The following is a 20,642-nucleotide window of genomic DNA, read 5'->3' as shown; positions in this document are numbered from 1 at the left end:
GTGATGAAGGATACTAGACTGTGGACATAACTGACAAAGACTTTAAAAAGAAAAGATCTTCAATATGTTCAAGAACATCAAGGAAAAAAAGAGCTAAAAGTTATTGAGAAAACAATGATTGAGCAATATAAGAATCTCAATAAAGAGAAAGAAACTTTAAAAAAGGAACCAAACAGAAATACTGGGGTTGAAGACCACAGTAAACTGAAATGAAAAACTCTTGAGAAGGTTTCAGTAGCATATTGGAGCTGGCAGAAGAAAGGATTAGTGAACTCAAAGGTAATTCTCAGCCTGAAAAAATTCAGGCTAAGAATCAGAAAAACATAATGAAAAAAAGTGAGCAAAGCCTAAGAGATGTATCGCACACCATCAAGTGTAACAATATACACATTATGAGAGTTCCAGAAGGAGAAGAAAGAAAGGGACAAAAGGAATATTTGAGGAAATAATGTCAGAATACTTCCCAAAGCTAACAAGACATGACTGTATATATTTCAAAATCCTGGTGAACCCCAAACAAGGTAAACTTGAAGAAAACCATGACCAGGCACATAGTAGTTTAAGTGTTCAATTCCAAGGACAAGGAGAGAGTTCTGAAAACTACAGGAGAAAAGCTGTGTGTTGTATACAAGGGAGTACCCCATTCCCCAAATTAAGTGCTGATTTCTCATCAGAAACCAGGGGGCAAGAAGACAATAATACATTATATTTAAAGTGCTAATGAAAAATATTTGCCAACAAAGAATTTTTGTATCTGGTGAGATTGTCTTAAAAATGAGGGAGAGATTAAGATAGTCCCAGATAAACAAAAGTTGAGGGAGTTTTTCACCACTAGCCCTGCCTTACAAGCAATGCTGAAGGAAATTTTTCAGACTAAAAGATAAGGAGGATACTGAATAGTGGATTGAAGTGTCATAAAGAAATAAAGATCCCTGTAAATAATTTATAATTACCCACATGGGTGATTATAAATATCAGTACTGTTATTTTTGGTATATAACTCCACTTTTTATTTCTTACATGTTCTAAAATGCAAATGCATAAAAAGTAATGATAAATCTGTGGCTTTGGATATACAAAGTATAAAGATAAAATTTGTAACATCCAACAAAAAGGTGGGGGGAGGGGTATAGGAACAGTGTTTATAAATGCCATTGAATGTTAATATCAATTGACATGATTTTTGTAGATTTAGGGTGGTAACTATGATAACTACAAAGAAAATTTATGAAATTATATACAGAAAAAAATGAGAAGAGATTCAAAATGTACAAAAAATCAAGTAAACATGAAAGTAGGCATTAATGGAAGAATTGAGGAACACAAAAGGTATAAGACTTACAAAGGCAAATAGAAAAAGGGCAGAGGAAAGTCATTATCAGTAATTACTTGAAATGTAAATGCAGAAATTTTCTTAAGTTTTTCAAAATAAAATCAACATGGTATACATTATTAATAGTATGAAGTTAAAATACCACATGAGCATCTCAGTTGATGCAGAAAAAAGCATTTGACAAAACCAGCATCTCTTCTGGATACAAACACTATGAAACTAGGAATAGAAGGAAATTTCCTCAACATGACTAAGGGCATATATGAAAAGCTATAGCTAATTTCATACTGAGTGGTGAAAGACTGAAAGCTTTCCTCTAAAATCAAGACAAGGATGCTTACTGTCATTTAGGTTGTATTGGAAGTTATAGCCAGAGCAATTAGTCAAGAAAAATAAATAAAAGACATCTGGATTGGAAAGGAAGTAGTAAAATTTTCCCTATTTGCAGATGTCATGATCCAAAATATTTTAAAATCCTAAAAAATTAATAACAAAACTACCAGAGCTAATAAAGGAGTGCTACAAAGTGGCAGGTACAAGATCAGCACAAAAATTAGTAGGTTTATATACACAGGTATATAAAGGATGTAAAGGAGGACTCATACATGAAAAACTATAAAACGTTGCTAAAAGAAATCAAAGAAGACCTAAATAAATGGGAAGGGCATTCTGTGTTTGGAATAAATAAATAGTTTGGAAGACTAAATATTGTTAAGATGCCACTTCTACCCAATGTAATTTACATATTTGGTACACGCCCAATCAAAATTCCTTCTTTGTAGAAATGAAAAAGCCAATCATCAAGTTTATATAGAAGGGTAAGGGCCCAGAACAGCCAAAGCCACCTTGAAAACGATGTAGTTGGAGGACTCATAGTTTCTGGTTTTGAAAGTTATTACAAAATCACGGTATCAAAATGCATGATTCTGTCACAAGGACAGACATTTAGACAAGTGGAATAAAATTGGAGTTCAGAAATAAGTCCTCATATCTACAACCAGTTGTTTTTGGACAAGAGTACCAAGTGTACACAATAGGGAAAGCATGATCTCTTCAACAAATGGTTCTGGGAACACTGGGTATCCATATGCAAAAGAATGCAGTTGGACTCCTACCTTACATCATATACAAAAATTAACTCAAAATGGATCAAAGACTTAAAAGCTATAACTATGAAACTTCTGGAAGAAAATAATTTTCTAACTTGAACTATTTCTTCAAACAGTATTAAGTAACTTTGAACTTTAATAACTTCTAATAACTGTACATTTTATTAGATTATTTCAGATAGACAATCATAAAAAACCTTAGCTATACTTGGTCACTTCCTTCTTTTTTGGTTGAAAAATAAAATGAAAATATGTGTTTTTCTGTAGTTTTGAATAATTTCTCAATTCACAGTGATTTAGACTAGCAGAAGAGAACATCAGAGTAATTGTTGTAGCTGATTACCTACTCAGAGGAGAAGCCATTGGCAAGTCCGTAAAATTGAAAGTGACAAGCTATGATTTACTGTGGGATGTTTATGAAATTCTTAGAAAATGTTATGCAAATATTATTTCAGTTGTGATAAGGTTAGGGTTAGGGGTGGGGAGAGTGTATTTTGAGTTTCATTGTATCCTAAATTGAAAGTTACTTTTGGTGTGTGCTTAGATTCTTAAATTATTTAGATTAAATTTTCTAGATCATAGGTAATAGAAAAGCAGGAATCATGTGCTTTCATGTTCATCACCAGATCTCTAGTATTTATTGTAAGTCCCCACATTTTGGGTGAAAGAAAAAAAACCTAAAATTTTTTTTTAAATTAAAAATTAAGAACAAACAAAAACATTAACATATCATTCTGTTCTGTATATATAATCAGTAATTCTCAATATCATCACATAGTTGCATATTCATCATTTCTTAGAACATTTGCATCAATTCAGAAAAAGAAATAAAAAGACAGCCAAAAAAGAAAACGATAAAGAAAAAAAGAAAAAAAAAAGATTATACATCCCATACCCCTTACCCCTCACTTTCATTTATCATTAGCATTTCAAACTAAATTTATTTTAACATTTGTTCCCCCTCTTCCTTATTTTTATTACATATGTTCTACTCATCTGTTGACATGGTAGATAAAAGGAGCATCAGATACAAGGTTTTCACAATCACACAGTCACATTGTGAAAGCTTTATCATTATTTAGTCATCATCAAGAAACATGGCTACTGGAACACAGCTCTACATTTTCAGGCAGTTGCCTCCAGCCACTCCACTACATCTTGACTAACAAGGTGATATCTACTCAATGCATAAGAATAACCTCCAGGATAAACTCTTGACTCTGTTTGGAATCTCTCAGCCATTGACACTTTGTCTCATTTCACCCCCTTTTGATCGAGAAGGTTCTCTCAATCCCTTTATGCTGAGTCCCAGCTCATTTCTAGGGTTTTTCTCAATCCCTTGATGCTGAGTCTCAGCTCATTCCAGGATTTCTGTCCCATGTTGCCAGGAAGATCCACACCCCTGGGAGTCGTGTCCCACATAGACAGGGAGAGGGTGGTGAGTTTGCTTGTTGTGTTGGCTGGAGAGTGGCCACATCTGAGCAACAAAAGAGGCTGTCTTGGGGGTGACTCTCAGCCTTAATTTTAAGTAGACTTGACCTATCCTTTGTGGGGTTAAGTTTCATTTGAACAAACCCCAAGATTGGGGGCTCAGCCTATAGCTTTGGTTGTCTACGCTGCTTGTGAGAATATCAAGAATTCAACTTGGGGAAATTGAATTTCTCCCCGTTCTCACCATTGGGGACTTAGCAAATACTTTTCCACTCACTGATCAAATCACTCTGGGATTCATCGGGGCATCACTCTGGACAAACCAACAAAATCTCATAAACACTCTTATGGTGTTCAGTCAAGCTATCAACATAAGTTATGTTAGGAGAGGCACTAGTCAAAATATAAATTTTGTACCAAATAAATATTTTTTGCTTTAGTCTCACACATAAGTTGAAATTTTAAAATATTAATTACCATCTATTTTTAGCACCCTGCGGTCGTGACATTCCTTTGTTCTTCTTCATGCACAAGCATTTTTTAAATTTGTAAGTTTAGTCACTATCATTATACACTCTAGGCATTCCTAGATTATACCATCTCAATCTTTATCATCTATCTTTCTTTCTGATTTCATTTATGCCCCCAGCCCTCCTCCCTCTATCATTCTCACATACAGCTTCATTCATGGTTTTAACATAATTGTATTACAGTTAGGTAGTATTGTGCTGTCCATTTCTGAGTTTTTATATTCAGTCCTGTTGCACAATCTGTATCCCTTCAGCTCCAATTACCCAACATCTTACCCTATTTCTGTCTCCTGATGGTCTCTGTTAACCAATGAAATATTCCAAGTTTATTCAGTAATGTCAGTTCGTATCAGTGAGACCATACGGTATTTGTCCTTTTGTTTTTGGCTAATCTCACTCAGCATAATGTCCTCAAGGTCCATCCATGTTGTTACATACTTTATAACTTTATTCTGTCTTAAAGCTGCATAATATTCCATTGTATGTATATGCCACAGTTTGTTGAGCCGCTAGTTTGTTGATGGACATTTTGGCTGTTTCCATCTCTTTGCAATTGTAAATAATGCTGCTATAAACATTGGTGTGCAAATGTCCATTTGTGTCCTTACCCTCTTGTCCTTTGAGTAGATACCTAGCAATGGTATTGCTGGGTCATATGGCAATTCTATATTCAGCTTTTTGAGGAACCGCTGAAACTGCCTTTCACAGCGGTTGTACCATTTGACATTCCCACCAACAGTGAATAAGTGTGCCTCTTTCTCCACATCCTCTCCAGCACTTGTCATTTTTTGTTTTGTTGATAATGGCCATTCTGGTGGGTGTAAGATGATATCTCAATATGGTTTTGATTTGCATTTCTGTAGTGACCAGGGACATTGAGCATCTCTCTTCATGTGCCTTTTGGCCATTTGTATTTCCTCTTCTGAGAAGTGTCTGTTCAAGTCTTTTTCCCATTTTGTAATAGGATTGGCTGTCTTTTTGTTGTTGAGTTGAACAATCTCTTTATAAATTCTGAATACTAGACCTTTATCTGATATGTTGTTTCCAAATACTGTCTCCCATTGTGTAGGCTGTCTTTTTACTTTCTTGATGAAGTTCTTTGATGCGCAGAAGTGTTTAATTTTGAGGCGTTCCCATTTCTTTCTTTCTTTCTTCAGTGCTTTTGCTTTGGGTGTAAGGTCTATAAAACCGCCTCCAAGTATAAGTTTGATAAGATATTTCCCTACATTTTCCTCTAACTGAAAAACCTAAAATTTTTAATTTTAAAATTTTATTTATATGCTCTTGTAAGTTATAAATAAATAGGTACAATAAAAATGAGCCATAATATAGTTAGGAACCACTAGTTCTAAAGTGGGAACTATATTACTCAATTTTTAAAAACTTTACTTGGAAATAATTTCAGACTTACAAGTTGCCAAAATAGAAACAATACAAAAATACCCACACACCCTCTACCTGGGTTCACCTATTATTAACATTTTATCTCATTTGCTTTTCCTCTGATGAGTTATATAAATCATGGCCCTTACCCCTAAATACATCAGTATATATTCCCTACAAATAGGAATATATCTTGTCTGTTGTTAACATCGATAAATCAGTCCCCCCGTGCCCCGCCCCCCCTTTGCAAAATAGTGACTTAATATTATATAACTCCTAAGATGAAAATCCAGCCTACTTTGTTAAGTCAGGTAGTAGACCAGGTCCCCACATCACAGCGGAATTTTTTTTTCCCCTGCCAGCTCAAATAAATCACTTACTAGTATAATATAGTAATAACAATTTATCACTGTTCTAAACCAGATAATATCCCACAGCATTTGATCTATAAGGACATTCTGAATCACCAGAATTGTCCTTGACTTGTATTAGGTCTTAAGGCAAGTCCTGAGAAACATTAATGTTGTTCTCTTCTGCACTAAAAGGCAGTTGCCTGTATTTCTTAGTTTGTGTAGAATAAGGATGCCCTTGAATTTGAGTGTCTGGAATTTAGGGAGCTTCAGGCTGGCTTGAGATAATTCTGGATATGTCCAAAGTTGGGGCAAGACATTGGTATTCCTTTAGTGAGGGAGGAGGCTGTTATTTACCAAATCCTGGCCCTAACAGTGACCAGGTTACTGGCCTACAAAGAACAGAGTCCAAAAGGCGTCACAAGGAATTGTTTCACCATGGAGAAAGTTCTAGTTTTGATTTTTTGGAAGAAATGTTTTTTTCCTGTTTCAGTATTTACCAAAATATAGTCTGCACACCAAATGCATCAGAATTAGAATCACTTGAAGGAGGTGCTTGTTAAAAATTGAAGATACCTGGACCCCACTAGGAAATCAGGAACAGACATATTGATTCAAAATATCTGGAGGTATATAATCTGCATTTTAGGATCTGCATTTTAGGATCACTCGAGGAGTCCTAAGATTTGAGAGTTCTCCTATATACTTCTGTTATATAGATTTCCTTCATCTTCAGAGCTTTTCCACATTCGTTGGATAACTTGTGGTGTTTTACTTCATTTTCATGTGATTAGGGTGGAAAGGTTTTTGTTTGCCATTTTAAATGGGGCATTCCTATGCATAATACAGGTATTAAGTATGAAGGGGTATGTCATGAAAACTAAGTCTCCCTCCCTATTCCCTGTTTTTAGAACATTGAGCACCCTAGGTGAATAGGTACTGTTTTTGTTAAATTTTGTAAAAGAGGATAACAGGCCCAAAGAGATGAATCACTTAGTCACAGTCACATAACTAGAACATTTTGGAGTTGTCTGACAATCTAGAGTCCATGCTTGTAACCACCATCTTTTGCTGAAAGGTTTTAAGGATTAAATAAATTAATCCATGTGAAGAGCTTGTTTTGGGAGAGCAGGGAGTGTTACTGGACAAAGGCTGTGGATTCTTTTGCCCAACCTGCTCAATAACCAATTCCTGAGACACCAGGATTTCAGAGAAAGAGGTTTATTTCTAGGCATGTAGTAGGAGAGCAGATGGCCTAGTGGCCCAAAATCTTTCTCTCTGAACTATAGTAATTCTGATAGTTTTGTTAGAGAAAAGAATGGGCAGAATTTAGCATAATGAGCACAGTGGCCCCAGATGATGTAATTAGAGGCAATTAGATGATAATTGGATGATGTGGTTAATTACTGAGCATGCGCAGATTGATTACATGCTTAGCCACAGAACATATGTAAGAAAATGGCAGAATGAGGTATAAGTGACTTGTAGGTTAAAGTCTAAGCTACTGCACATGTCACGTGGGTCCACTTTGGTTAGATCCAGTCTTAGTTATCAAGATAGCTTTGGATTTGGGGTGAGTTAGTTCTGGGCTTTCCCAAGACCCTTCATTAATAAACATTAGGGGCTGTCTTTAGTGAATGGATGACTCTTAAGTTTGAAAACCTGGATAACTAGATACAAATGAGGGTTAGTCACAAGGTTTTTCAATTACAGGGGTTGAAGATAAGGGCTATGCAATCAATCATTATCAGAGATCAAGGCGCCTGGATAACAATTTAGAGATTTCAGGAATTTCCCTTTGTCTACTCCAATATACTAGAAAGCAAAAAGGAATATCTATATAATGATTCATTACTCAAAATCATCCCGTAAATCCTGATTTCTCAGTTACAAGAGTTCGTCTTCAACAAGATTCCATGTGAATTCTTTTTTTTATTTTGACATTTGTTCCCCCTATTCCTTATTTTTATTACATATGTTCTGCTCATCTGTTGACATGGTAGATAAAAGGATGGTGGTGTGTAAGATGATATCTCACACACACAAGGTTTTCACAATCACACAGTCACATTGTGAAAGCTATATCATTATTCAGTCATCATCAAGAAACATGGCTACTGGAACACAGCTCTACATTTTCAGGCAGTTCCCTCCAGCCTCTCCATTACATCTTGACTAACAAGGTGATATTTACTTAATGCGTAAGAATAACCTGCAGGATAACCTCTCGACTATGTTTCGAATCTCTCAGCCATTGACACTTTGCCTCATTTCACTCTTCCCCCTTTTGGTTGAGAAGGTATTCTCAATCCCTTGATGTTGAGTCTCAGCTCATTTTAGGGTTTTTCTCAATCCCTTGATGCTGAGTCTCAGCTCATTCCAGGATTTCTGTCCCATGTTGCCAGGAAGGTCCACACCCCTGGGAGTCATGTCCCACGTAGACAGGGGGAGGGTGATGAGTTTACTTGTTGTGTTGGCTGAAGAGATCCATGTGAACTCTTAATAACCTAGCCTATAGTTCCATCTAACCCTAGTAGTTGAGTATCCTTCTATCATCTCAAACTAATCATTTTTCTCAAAATTAAACAGGCTTTTATGTGGAGAGTAGATTCATGAGTTATTGAGGCTGAACAAGAAAATGGTGTAACTGAGGTCTTTCCACATTTCTTGGTTGTGTTTTATTTACATAGGCAGAGCCTGGGATATGGTATTTCTTCTATTACATGTCCTTTGACTTTATTTATAGAATTCTATGATATAGTAATGGCCTGGAAACAATATATTCTTTGCACAGTCAAATTTTTGGCATCTTAAATAAAGGGTATCTTTGCATTACTCCATTTGTTGGACTGTTTAAACATTATTATATAGACTTTTTCTAAAAACTTAGGGGCCTATGTATGTCAATTAGAAGAACTTAGTGTGGAAGATATTTAAATTCTTACCCTTCTCATTGCTTTCTGAAAGAATAAAGTTATCTAAGGATTCTAATGGCTAAGTACTTCAACTGAGGAACCTGCTGTTAGTCTATGAGTTCTGTATATGAAGTATCTTTCAAGTCAAGTAACATTTATAAGACTTTTCCTATGGGCCAAGAACTGTGTATCTTAACTGATTTGATCCCTATATATGGTGTAGGAGGATATTTTTAGTTTTCTGAACAGGCAGTTTTTAAAAAATTTTTTTTGATTGAATTTCACAGATGTGAAGTACCTTCCTAAAGATGACACAGCTAATAAGTAGTGAAATCAGGATTTAAATCTATATACGTCTGATTTCAAAATCTCATTATTTCCTATGCAAAGCCTGTAAGACCTACAGTTCATTGTATCTTTAGACTCTGAACCTTGGGTTCAGCAAATTTTAAGCAAAAACTCAAGAAAAATAAGTAATAGAAGCTACACAACTTAACCATTTATTGTGTTTTATGACTTTTAACTTAACCTAAATCAAGGCAAGCCATTTTGTGTATTCTGATAGGTAATTTAGAGTGTCAGAATGGGATGTTAAAGTTCACTCTGTAGCAGCACATTGGTTCATTGCCTTTTCTAGAGAATGTGTCTGCATCAAGGAAATACTTTAACAGTTCAGTAACTCATTTTTACAGTTTTAGTTTTTTGAGCTGCTGGAATGCGACATGCCAGAAGTGGAACGGCTTTTCTTCGTTGTTGTTAAGCATTGACTTTATTGCCTAAGTATATTGGAACTGCTTTTAAAAGGGGAATTTTTTTTATGTTGCAAGTTTACAGTCCTAAGGCTTTAAAAATGTCCAAATTAAGGCACCAACAAGAGGTTAAGGTGGTGGGACATTTTGATTAGGTGATTTCCATGGAGATATGTCTGTACCCATTCAAGGAGGGGTTGCTTACTGGAGTCCTTTAAGAGAGAACCATTTTGGAAAAAGAGCTGACACTGACAGAGGACTTTGTAAGAAGCAGAAGGAAAATGTCCCTGGGGAAGCCATTTTGAAATGAGAGGCCAGGAGAGAAAGCCAGCAGATGCTGCCATGTGCCTTCCCAGTTGACAGAGAAACCGTGAACATCATCATCCTTTTTTGAGTCAAGGTATCTTTCCCTGGATGCCTTAGTTTGGACATTTTTATAGCCTTAGAACTTTAAACTTGCAATTTAGCAAATTCCCTTTTTAAAAGTCATTCTATTTGCAGTTTACTAGGTGATGCAATGGTATCTCAGTGGCAGGATTCTTACCTTCCATGCCAGAGACCTGGGTTTGATTCCCAGAGCCTACCCATGCCAAAAAAGGAAAAGAAAAAATACAAAACCATACATTTGCAGTTTACTGCATTCTGGCAGCTTTAACAAACTAAAACAATGTTTTCTAAGTGAGCGTTTCCTTAACCTTGAATTAAAATATTACAGTTACCATTGACTCCCACTCTGCAATGTAGGAGTTAATCTAGTGGTTTCTGATTACATACCAGTATTATGCAATTCAAGAATTATGATAGAGGTTGGAGGAAAAAGAGCAAAGCTAATGGTAATTCTGAGGAATCGTGAGTGTGAAAGGAACCATAGGCAACAAGTTAAACAAAAATCCCCCTTTCCTAAGAATAAACTCAAATGAATGCTAAAACTAATTCTTTATCTGGAAATAATGATTATTTCTGGGTAAGTGAGGTTGATCAAATTTCTTCTGAATATTTGGCTTGTCCAGTTTTTTTTTTTTTTATTAATTAACGGGAAAAAAAGAAATTAACCCAACATTTAGAAATCATACCATTCTACATATGCAATCAGTAATTCTTAACATCATCACATAGATGCATGATCATCGTTTCTTAGTACATTTGCATCGGTTTAGAAGAACTAGCGACACACCAGACAAAGATATAGAATGTTAATATAGAGAAAAGAAATAAAAAAAAAATAATAAAACAAAAAAACAAAACAAACAAACAAACAAAAACAAACAAACAAAACCTATAGCTCAGATGAGGCTTCATTCAGTGTTTTAACATGATTACTTTACAATTAGGTATTATTGTGCTGTCCATTTTTGAGTTTTTGTATCTAGTCCTGTTGCACAGTCTGTATCTCTTCAGCTCCAATTACCCATTATTGTCCAGTTTTTAAGAGAACATTATATATGTGTTTTTTTATGATATGAAATTAACTTTAAAACTTTCCATATTTGAAATTACTTAAATATTTCAGTGTGTATATGTGTATTTGTAATCTAAGTCTGTGTTTTTAAAAGAACTAATTGAGGTAATTCATGTATCATAAAATTCATCCATTTAAAGTGTACAATTCAGTGCTTTTAGTATATTCACAAAATTGTGCAACCATCACCACAAGTTAATTTTAGAACATTTTCATTACCCCAAAAAGAAACCATACACCCATTAGCAGTTACTCTCATCCCCTCCCCAACTCTTCACCTTAGGCAACCAGTATCTACTTTCTGTCTTTGAATTTGCCTATTTCTGGACATTTCATATAAATGGAATTTACATTTCATATGTGGCCTTGTGACCGGCTTCTTTCACTTAGCAAAATATTTTCAAAGTTCATCTATGTTGTAGCATGGTTCAATGCTTCATTCCTTTTATTGACAATATTCCATTGTATGGATTTGTCATATTTTATATGTTATTTTATTTTTTAAGTTTAATACTTCTGAGAGACTTCCACTTTGGGGAAGACAAAGTAGATGTATTTTTCCTTATTCTGTCCCATTTAGTACAATTAAAAACCCTGGGCATTATATAAAAAGATTCTGAAAGACGGAAAGAAAAAGAAAGACCAGCTAGGGACCTCGAGACCTGAGGAATGATACAGTGGTGATTTTCCTAGGTTTTATTTTTGCCTCATACCTCCCAGACCTAGAGTTAAGGAGTCAGCACCCAGGAAATAACATTAGGCACAGACAAAAAGAAGCCCAAACAAAAACCTGTTCTCTCTAGCATAAGAGTCAGTAAAAGGGCAACCTAGCAAGACAGGAAACTTTTAGACAATAACTGCTTTACTCCTGCCAAACACCACCCAAAAAACTATGTCCCTACCCCCACCCGTGCCAGCAAAGACCAAGTGGGGAGCCTTGAGTTCCACCCTCACAAGTCTGTGACATCCCTACCAGGATGGTGTCAGAAAAGGGCATGTTTTGATGTCATCTGATTCGAATTTTTGAAGGCTTTATTATATTCTGTTGACCCAACAGTTGTACTTAGCTGTACACTTAGCTGTAAACAGAGGAACAGCGAAGCATTGTTACAATAGTAAAACACTGGAGACCACCCATTGTCCATCAGTAAGAGATTTATTAAATTACTGAACACCTATAAGAAAAGGGGTTTATACTTAACTGCAGGAAGTTGGGAGTAAAATGTATAAATGGTAAAAAAGTTATATAATTTGGTTACTTTTTTTTTTTGGTCATGTTTTTAAAAGAACAAATTAGTATGTACATAGGAAGTAAAAATCTAGACGGATTTGTAATTATTGAATGATTATTCAGAGTAGGAGAACTTTTTCTATATATTTTGGCTTTCATTATTTGTTTAAAAAATTACTTTTAAACTTAGTAAAAAGCAAAGTTTTTTTTTCCCAAGGACAGCTTTTTTTTAGATGCTGTTGTTAGATATTCATGTGTTCATTATTATTACTGTTATTAGTACAAAATTGGGTGTAGAATAAAGATATCTTGACCCCCAGTACAGTATGCTTTTCATGGTGTCACAATACTGTTCTAAGTCAATTGCTGGAATAGGTTGCATTCAATGTAGTTCAGACTAAGCAGAGTGATTTTGTGCCTACAAGTTTTTTTTTTTTTTTTTTTTTTTTTTTTTTTTTTTTTAAAAGAAAGACAGAGAGAAGGAAGGAAGGATAGAAGGAAGGAAGGAAGGAAGAAAGGGAAACATTTTTAAACATTTTCTTGTTTTATTGTATTCTGTTTCTCCGTTTTTGTTACATGGGCTGGGGCCGGGAATCGAACCGAGGTCCTCCGGCATAGCAGGCAAGCACTTTGCCCGCTGAGCCACCGCGGCCCGCCCCCTACAAGTTTTTTGAAATAGAATTTTATTACAACTTGGATTAAAGGAGGAGTTTTTTTTTACTTGTGATTGTTGAAAATCAGAATTTTTCACAATTCCATTATATTTAAAAAAAATATCACCTGACTGGTAGCTTCCAATTTTCTAAGACTATTAAAATTTTGGAAAAACTTATACTTGACAATATTTCTTATATGAGTGTCATGAATTTTGGGAGGTGTTAGGTCGGAGGAACAGGGAAGGTCACCATGCCTCGAGAGCTGTGTAAAATGTGTCACCCCTTCTAGACGTTACCTAACCCCCTTGCTTAAAAACCACCTACACCAGGACCCAGCTGCGAGCCCACAACTCCCTACCTGGAGTTCTGTGAGCTCTGCCGGGGAGCGCAGGAATAAACTCGCTCACTCTAAGGGTTTTTGGTCTGCCTCTTCTCTCTTTTGCCTCTTAAACCTTACAGGAGGGTGATTAATAAAAAAGGCAGTTTTTCAGATCTCTCTAAGGGGTGTGTGCACTCTAATTTGCATACCCATGAAGGAAAGTAGTTATATAGGGAGGAGAGATGTGTAACAGGCTTCTGATATACCTAAAGGAGAAGTAACTTGGAAAAATTATGGAGAAAGGAAGCAGACAACTCTGAAAAGAAACATTTCATGAACCAATCCATGTACAGAGAGTCTTCTGTCCATGGCTCTAAAATGTATTCTGCAGACAGACTGTTGAAGGAAATTATGGTGTGATGTTTTTGAAGTAGGTCAGTCCTTGTTTTTAATACAGCCTGCCTTTAATTTAAAATGAATTTTCAAGTGCCTACATGTAACATATTTATTATATCTCCCCTCAATTTAATTATTTTGACATGGCTTTGGCAGTTAGCTTGGGAAATTAAAGTTAATTTCATTGGTTAAATAAATGGAGTAATACAAAAATCTTGAGTCATTCTAATTTTTTGACTGCTAAACTATACTGCTTTTTAAATACATTAAAAACTGAGATACTTGGCCATATAGTACGTCTTTATACCTCTGCAAGCATGTTAAAACCAAGGAGGAGGGGGAAGAAAAACAACAACTACTATAACATGTCGATATCTAAAAGTTACAACTTGGTGTGAAAATAGTCGTCATCAAGCTATTTAGGAAGGTATGTGTTAACTTTTTTTTATCTGTAGTAAAATCACTTGTATGTCATTTGTGTTCTATGCTGAGAGTTGATGGATACATCAGAAAAGCAACTTGGAATACCAGTTTGTTACATAGTATAGTTTGTTATGTAGTAGGATGATATATTATTATAAACTGACTTGTGCTTTGAGGAAGGAATATCATCCTAACCTTTCTGGATCAGTATATCTAAATTGGTCAACAGGACTTTACATAATTTTTTAATAGGCTTATTAAATTCTTGGGCTCTACCCCAGAAATTCTAATGAGTCAGAATCTCTAGATGTGAGGCCCAGGAATCTTCATTTTAAACATTCTCCTTAATTTATTCTTTTTTACGTAATAATTTTTTATTATAGAATTTGTAGGTTTATGAAAAACAGTGCAGAAAATACCGAGTTCCTATATATCCCTTGTCACACATACAGTTTTCCTTATTATCAATACTTTGCCTTTGTGTGGTACCTTTGTCACAATTGAAAGAATATTATAATTGTACTATTAATTATGCTCCATAGTATTAATTAGGATTCCCTATTTGTGTCATGTAGTTAGTGTTTTTTTTAAAAGAATTTTTATTCTAGTAACGTAATATACAACCAAAAATTTCCCTGTTAATCACATGCAAATATATAATTCATTGATGTTAATTACATTACCAATGTTGTGTTACCACCATCACCACCACCGCTATCCATTACCAAAACTTGGAAATTACCTCAAACAAATTCCCTAACATTCCTCAAACATTCCCTAATGCGACCCAGCATCTGGTAGCCTGCATTCTAGTTTCTGACTCTATGAATTTGCTTGTTCTAACCATTTCATATCTGTGAGATCATATGATATTTATTCTTTTGTATCTGGCTTATTTCACTCAACGTGGTATCCTCAAGGTTCATCTATGTTGTCCCATGTATCAGAACTGCATTCCTTTTAACAACTGAATAATATTCCATTGTATTTATTTACTACATATTTATCCATTCATCTGTTGCTGGACATTTAGGTAGCTTCCATTTTTTGGCAGTTGTTAATAATGCCACTATGAACAATGGTGTGCAAATATCTGCTTGTGTCCTGGTTTTCAGTTCATTTGGGTATATATACTTAGCAGTGGGATTGCCAGGTCATATGGTAATTCTGTGTTTAACTTTCTGAGGAACTGCCACACTTTGTTCCACAGTGGTTGTACCATTTTACATTCTAATCAACAATGAACGCATGTTCCTATTTCTCCACGTGTTCTCTACACTTGTAATTTTCCATTTTTAGAATAGCCATTTTAGGGAGGGTGAATTGATACCTCATTGTGGTTTTGATTTGCATTTCCCATATGGCTAGTGATGTTGTCCATCTTTCCGTGTTCATTTTGGCCATTTGTATATCTTTGGAGCCATGGCTCTTCAAATCTTTTGGCTATTTTTAAATTGGGTTGTCTTTTTATTGTTGAGTTGTAGGATATTTGTGTAAATTCTGTATATTAAACCCTTATCAGATAATTTATTTCAGATATTTTCTCATTCTGTTCATTGTGTTTTTAGTTTCATGATGATGTCCTTTGCACAAAATTGTTTAATTTTGAAGTCTAATTTATCTATTTTTTTTTTCTTTGTTGCTCATGCTTTTGCTGTAAAGTTTATTGAACCATTACCTAACACAAGGTCCTGAAGATGCTTCCCTTTGTTTTCTTCTAGGAGTTTTGTAGTTTTGGTTCTTCTGTTTAGGCTTTGATCCATTTTCAGTTTATTTTTGTAGATGGTATAAAGAAGCGTCCACCTTCATTCATTTGCATGTGGATATCCAGTTTTCCCAGCACCCTTTGTTGAAGAAACTGTTTTTTCCCAATTGAGTAGACCTGACAGTCTTGTGAAAAATCATTTGGCTTTAAATTTGAAGGTTAATTTCTGAACTATCAGTTTGATTCCATTGGTCTGTTTATCTGCCCTTTTGCCAATACCATGCAGTTTTGATAACTGTGACTTTGTAATACATTTTTAAAATCAAAAAGTGTTAAGTCCTCCAGCTTTCTTCTTTTTCAACATGGCTTTGCTTCTCTTGGGCCCTTTACCCTTACATATAAATTTGGTGACTGCCTTTTCCATCTCTGCAGATAAGGCTGTTGAACTTTTTTTTTAATGAAACAGCATACAAACACAAACATTCTTAACAAACAAACAGTCCATACATGGTGTAGAATCAGTGGCTCACCATATGAGAGAGAGAGAGATTGATTTGGTTGTCCCCACTGCTTGTGAGAGTATCAGAAATTCTCCAAAGGGGAAAGTTGGATCTTTCCCCCTTTCTCCCCATTCCCCTAAGGGGACCCTGCAAATACTTTTTTATTCATTGTTCAAATCACTCTGGGGTTTATTAGGGCATCGCATTTACCTGGACAAGACAACAAAATCTCAGGCCCTGTTCATGTTTCCATGTACTTATGATGTTCAACTAAACTGACATACAAGTCAAATTAAGAAATGCACTAGCCAAAATATAAATTTTGTACCAAATAAAAATCTCTCCCTTTAGTCTCACACAGAAGTTGAAATTTTAATCCTGTACCCATCAATTTGCTGCATTCCTTTATTAGCTCTAGTAGTTTAGTTGTGGATTTTTCAGGATATTTTATATACAGGATTATGACATCTGTAAATAGGGAAAGATTTACTTCTTCCTTTCCAATTTGGATGCCTTTTGTTTCTTTTTCTTCCCTAATTGCTCTGGCTAGAATTTCTACTGCAGTGTTGAATGATAGTAGTGACAGTGGGCATCCCTGTCTTGTACATGATTTTAGAGGGAAAATTTCATTTCAGTCTTTCACCATTGAGTATGAAATTAGTTGTGGATTTTTCATATATGTCATTAATCATGTTTAGGAAGTTTCCCTCTATTCCTAGTTTTGTAGTGTTTTTATCAAGAAGATAAATACTGGTTTTGTGAAATGCCTTTCTCCTTCAGTTGAGATGATCATGTGTGGTGTCTTACATTAATTGATTTCCTTATGTTGAAGCACCCTTGCATACCTGGAATAAATCCCACTTGATCATGGTGTATAATTCTTTTAATGTGCTGTGGAATATGGATTGCTAATATTTTGTTCAACATTTCCTTAGGTTGCATGATCATACTAAAATTTTCAAACTAATTAGTTTGAGGCCTTTTGGAAGTAAATGTTTGTACAAGTTTTAGCATTAGGAATTAATATGATTCATTCACTCTTGGCCTCTATTTTGTGTATATTTTGTGTTAGTAAAGAATGTGCACAGTTTTTTTTTAAATCACGCTCAATTATAACTATTCCATGCTAACTGATTAGAGTAAGGTTCTGGGGTTTTTGTTACATGCCCATGTTTTTTGTTAATGTATTATGTTTAATGAGGTAACTCTTTTTTTTTTTTTTACCCTTCCCCCAATTAGTTTAGAATTAATGAATTTATTCATATAGCATTTTACTGGAAAGCCTTTGGAATTTTGGAGAGTTACTTTAAAAGCGTAAACAGTGCTTCACCAGCATCTTTGACGACTTATTGAAGAGTTATTTCTGGCTTTCTCTTGAAGTTGTAGACTTCATGATGAAGAGGGCTGCGTTGATACCTGTTAAGTGACAGAACACACTTTTTAAGCATGTTGGCTCTCTTTCTTCCCCCATTTCCTTCTTCCCTTCTCCTTTTTTCCCCCTTTTGCTGCAGAAAGCTTTATTGTTTACCCTTTGTTCACACCTTGTTAGAGGGCTGCAAATTGGTTCTTCCTTTTTAAATCTTGAGGCGTATTTGATCAAATTAAAGGAAAGGTGGTGTTGGTGGTTATTTAACTCTTTGGCACACTTACAAGTTTCTCTGTTTACTGTTTATGTTGCCATATAGACAGTGCTGTCTCATAGTATGAGAAATGTGTTTTAAATTTCATTTGAGGCAAGAATGTAAGTACCTCTGAGGGATGATTAGAATTGTGCTGTCTAATATGGTAGCCATTTGTCACAAGTGCCTTTTTAAATTTAAAGTAATGAAAGCTAAGTTAAAAGTTCAGTTAGTCACACCATCCATATTTCAAGTTCTCGATAGCCATAGATTGCTAGTGGGCACCATATTGAACAGAGTGCAAATATAGACCATTTCTATCATTGCAACAAATTCTGTTGGATAGTGCTTTTATTTACTGGCATGTCTAAGAAGAGAAAGAGGCAAAGGAAAGAGTAAAGTATTAAAAGCCTGGGTTTCCATCCTTCCTTTCACAATGCAATTTTTCCTGTCTTGTACACTTAATTAAAATTCAGGAAAAGATCTCTTATTTTGAGAATCATCAATTTGACCTTGTTTTTTTTTTTCTCAGGCTGGCAGTGATGGTGAAAGCATAGGAAACTGCCCCTTTTCCCAGAGGCTTTTCATGATTCTTTGGCTCAAAGGAGTTGTATTTAGTGTCACAACCGTTGACCTGAAAAGGTAAGACATCATTGCAGTTTGGGATCAACGTAAATTGAAAAAATATACTTCACTGTTTTTTTTCAATTTGATCCTCTCTCCATCCCTCACTTTGATTGCATATGTTCTTTAAGGGAAATATATTGTATTAAGGTTCAGCTGTTTTTTTGACAAATTAAGTGTAACTCACAGTAAATTACATGTGGCCACGCAGTTCCATTAGGATCTTCTTATATGCTCACCTTAAATTTCATGAGCAGCACCAGGAACAGGTTTAGTATGGATGCAATTAAATCTTTGAACTTTGCAATGAAAACATGGAGCTATGCTGAACTTTTCTAAGCATTCAGCTTTTTTTTTTTTTACTGACAAATCTTCACACACATACAGCCCATACACGGTGCACATAATCAGTGGCTCACAATATCATCACATAGTTGTGTATTCATCACCATGATCATTTTTCAGGACATTTGCATCACTCCAGAAAAAGAAAAGAAAAAACTCATACATCTCATACCCTTGCCCTTCCCTCTCATTGACCACTAGTATTTCCATCTACCGATTTATTTTAACCTTTTTCACCCTTATTATTTGTTTATTTTTTATCCATATTATTTTACTCATCTGTCTGTACCCTGGATAAAAGGAGCATCAGATGCAAGATTTTCACAATCACACAGTCACATTGTAAAAGTTATATCTTTATATATTTGGCAGACAACTTCTTTTTTTTTTTTTAACTTTTTTTTATTAATTTTAAAATTAAAAAAAATATGACAGCAAAGAAACACAAATGTTCTTAACATATGATCATTCTGTTCTACATTTATAATCAGTAATTCACAGTTTCATCACATAGTTGCATATTCATCATCGTGATCATTTCTTAGAACATTTACATCAATTCAGAAAAGGGAATAAAAAGACAACAGAAAAAACTTCATACGTACCATATCCCTTACCCCTCCCTTTCTTTTTTTTAATTAATTTATTTTTTATTTATGATACATAACCACATACAAACATTCTTATCATATGATCATTCCATTCTGCATATAACCAGTAATTCACAACATCATCACATAGTTGTATATTCATCATCATGATCATTTCCTCGAACATCTGCATCAATTCAGAAAAAGCAATAAAAAAAGACAGAAAAAAATTCATACATACCATACCCGTTACCCTTCCCCTTCACCGATCACCAGCATTTCAATCTACTAAATTTATTTTAACATTTGTTCCCCTATTGTTTATTTATTTTTAATCCATATGTTTTACTTGTCCATCGATAAGGTAAGGTAGACAAAAGGAGCATCAGACACAAGGCTCTCACAACCACACAGTCACACGGCGAGAGCCATATCTTCAAGAAACATGGCCACCAGAGCACAGCTCCACATTTTCAGGCAGTTCCCTCCAGCCTCTCCATTACAACTTGACTAACAAGGTGATATCTATTTAATGCGTAAGAATGACCTCTAGGATAACCTCGTGACTCTGTTTGGAGTCTCTCAGCCACTGACACTATTTTGTCTCATTTCACTCTTCCCCCTTTTGGTCGAGAAGATTTTCTTAATCCCTTGATGCTGAATTCCAGCTCATTATAGGATTTCTGTCCCACATTGCCAGGAAAGTCCACACCCCTGGGAGTCGGGTCCCACTCAGAGAAGGGGAGGGCAGTGAGTTTGCTTGCTGTGTCGGCCGAGAGAGAGAGGCCACATCTGAGCAACAGAAGAGGTTCTCTTGGGTAACTCTTAGGCCTAATTTTAAGTAGGCTTAGCCTATGCTTTGTGGGATTAAGTTTCATGTGAACAAACCTCGAGATTGAAGGCTCAGCCTGTTGCTTTGTCCCCACTGCCTGTGTCCCCACTGCCTGTGAGAATATCAAGAATTCTCCACCCGGG

The 20,642-nt window shown here is 35.2% G+C and overlaps 1 protein-coding gene across 3 annotated transcripts in view; it reads left to right on the top strand.

Moving 5' to 3' along the window:
* The window catches only part of CLIC4 (chloride intracellular channel 4), a 103,247-nt gene that overhangs the window by 35,185 nt on the left and 47,420 nt on the right, over positions 1-20,642 (top strand). For all 3 annotated transcript variants that reach the window (XM_077150791.1, XM_077150793.1, XM_077150792.1), the window contains exon 2: positions 18,641-18,750. In XM_077150791.1, the coding sequence (XP_077006906.1) occupies positions 18,641-18,750 (110 nt within the window). The remainder of the gene's footprint in view (positions 1-18,640; positions 18,751-20,642) is intronic.

This window comes from Tamandua tetradactyla, chromosome 2, assembly GCF_023851605.1.
Source record: "Tamandua tetradactyla isolate mTamTet1 chromosome 2, mTamTet1.pri, whole genome shotgun sequence".
Classification (NCBI taxonomy): Eukaryota; Metazoa; Chordata; class Mammalia; order Pilosa; family Myrmecophagidae; genus Tamandua; species Tamandua tetradactyla.
The sequence above is the reverse complement of the archived record's forward strand: the minus strand, read 5'-3'. Positions and strand labels throughout refer to the sequence as shown.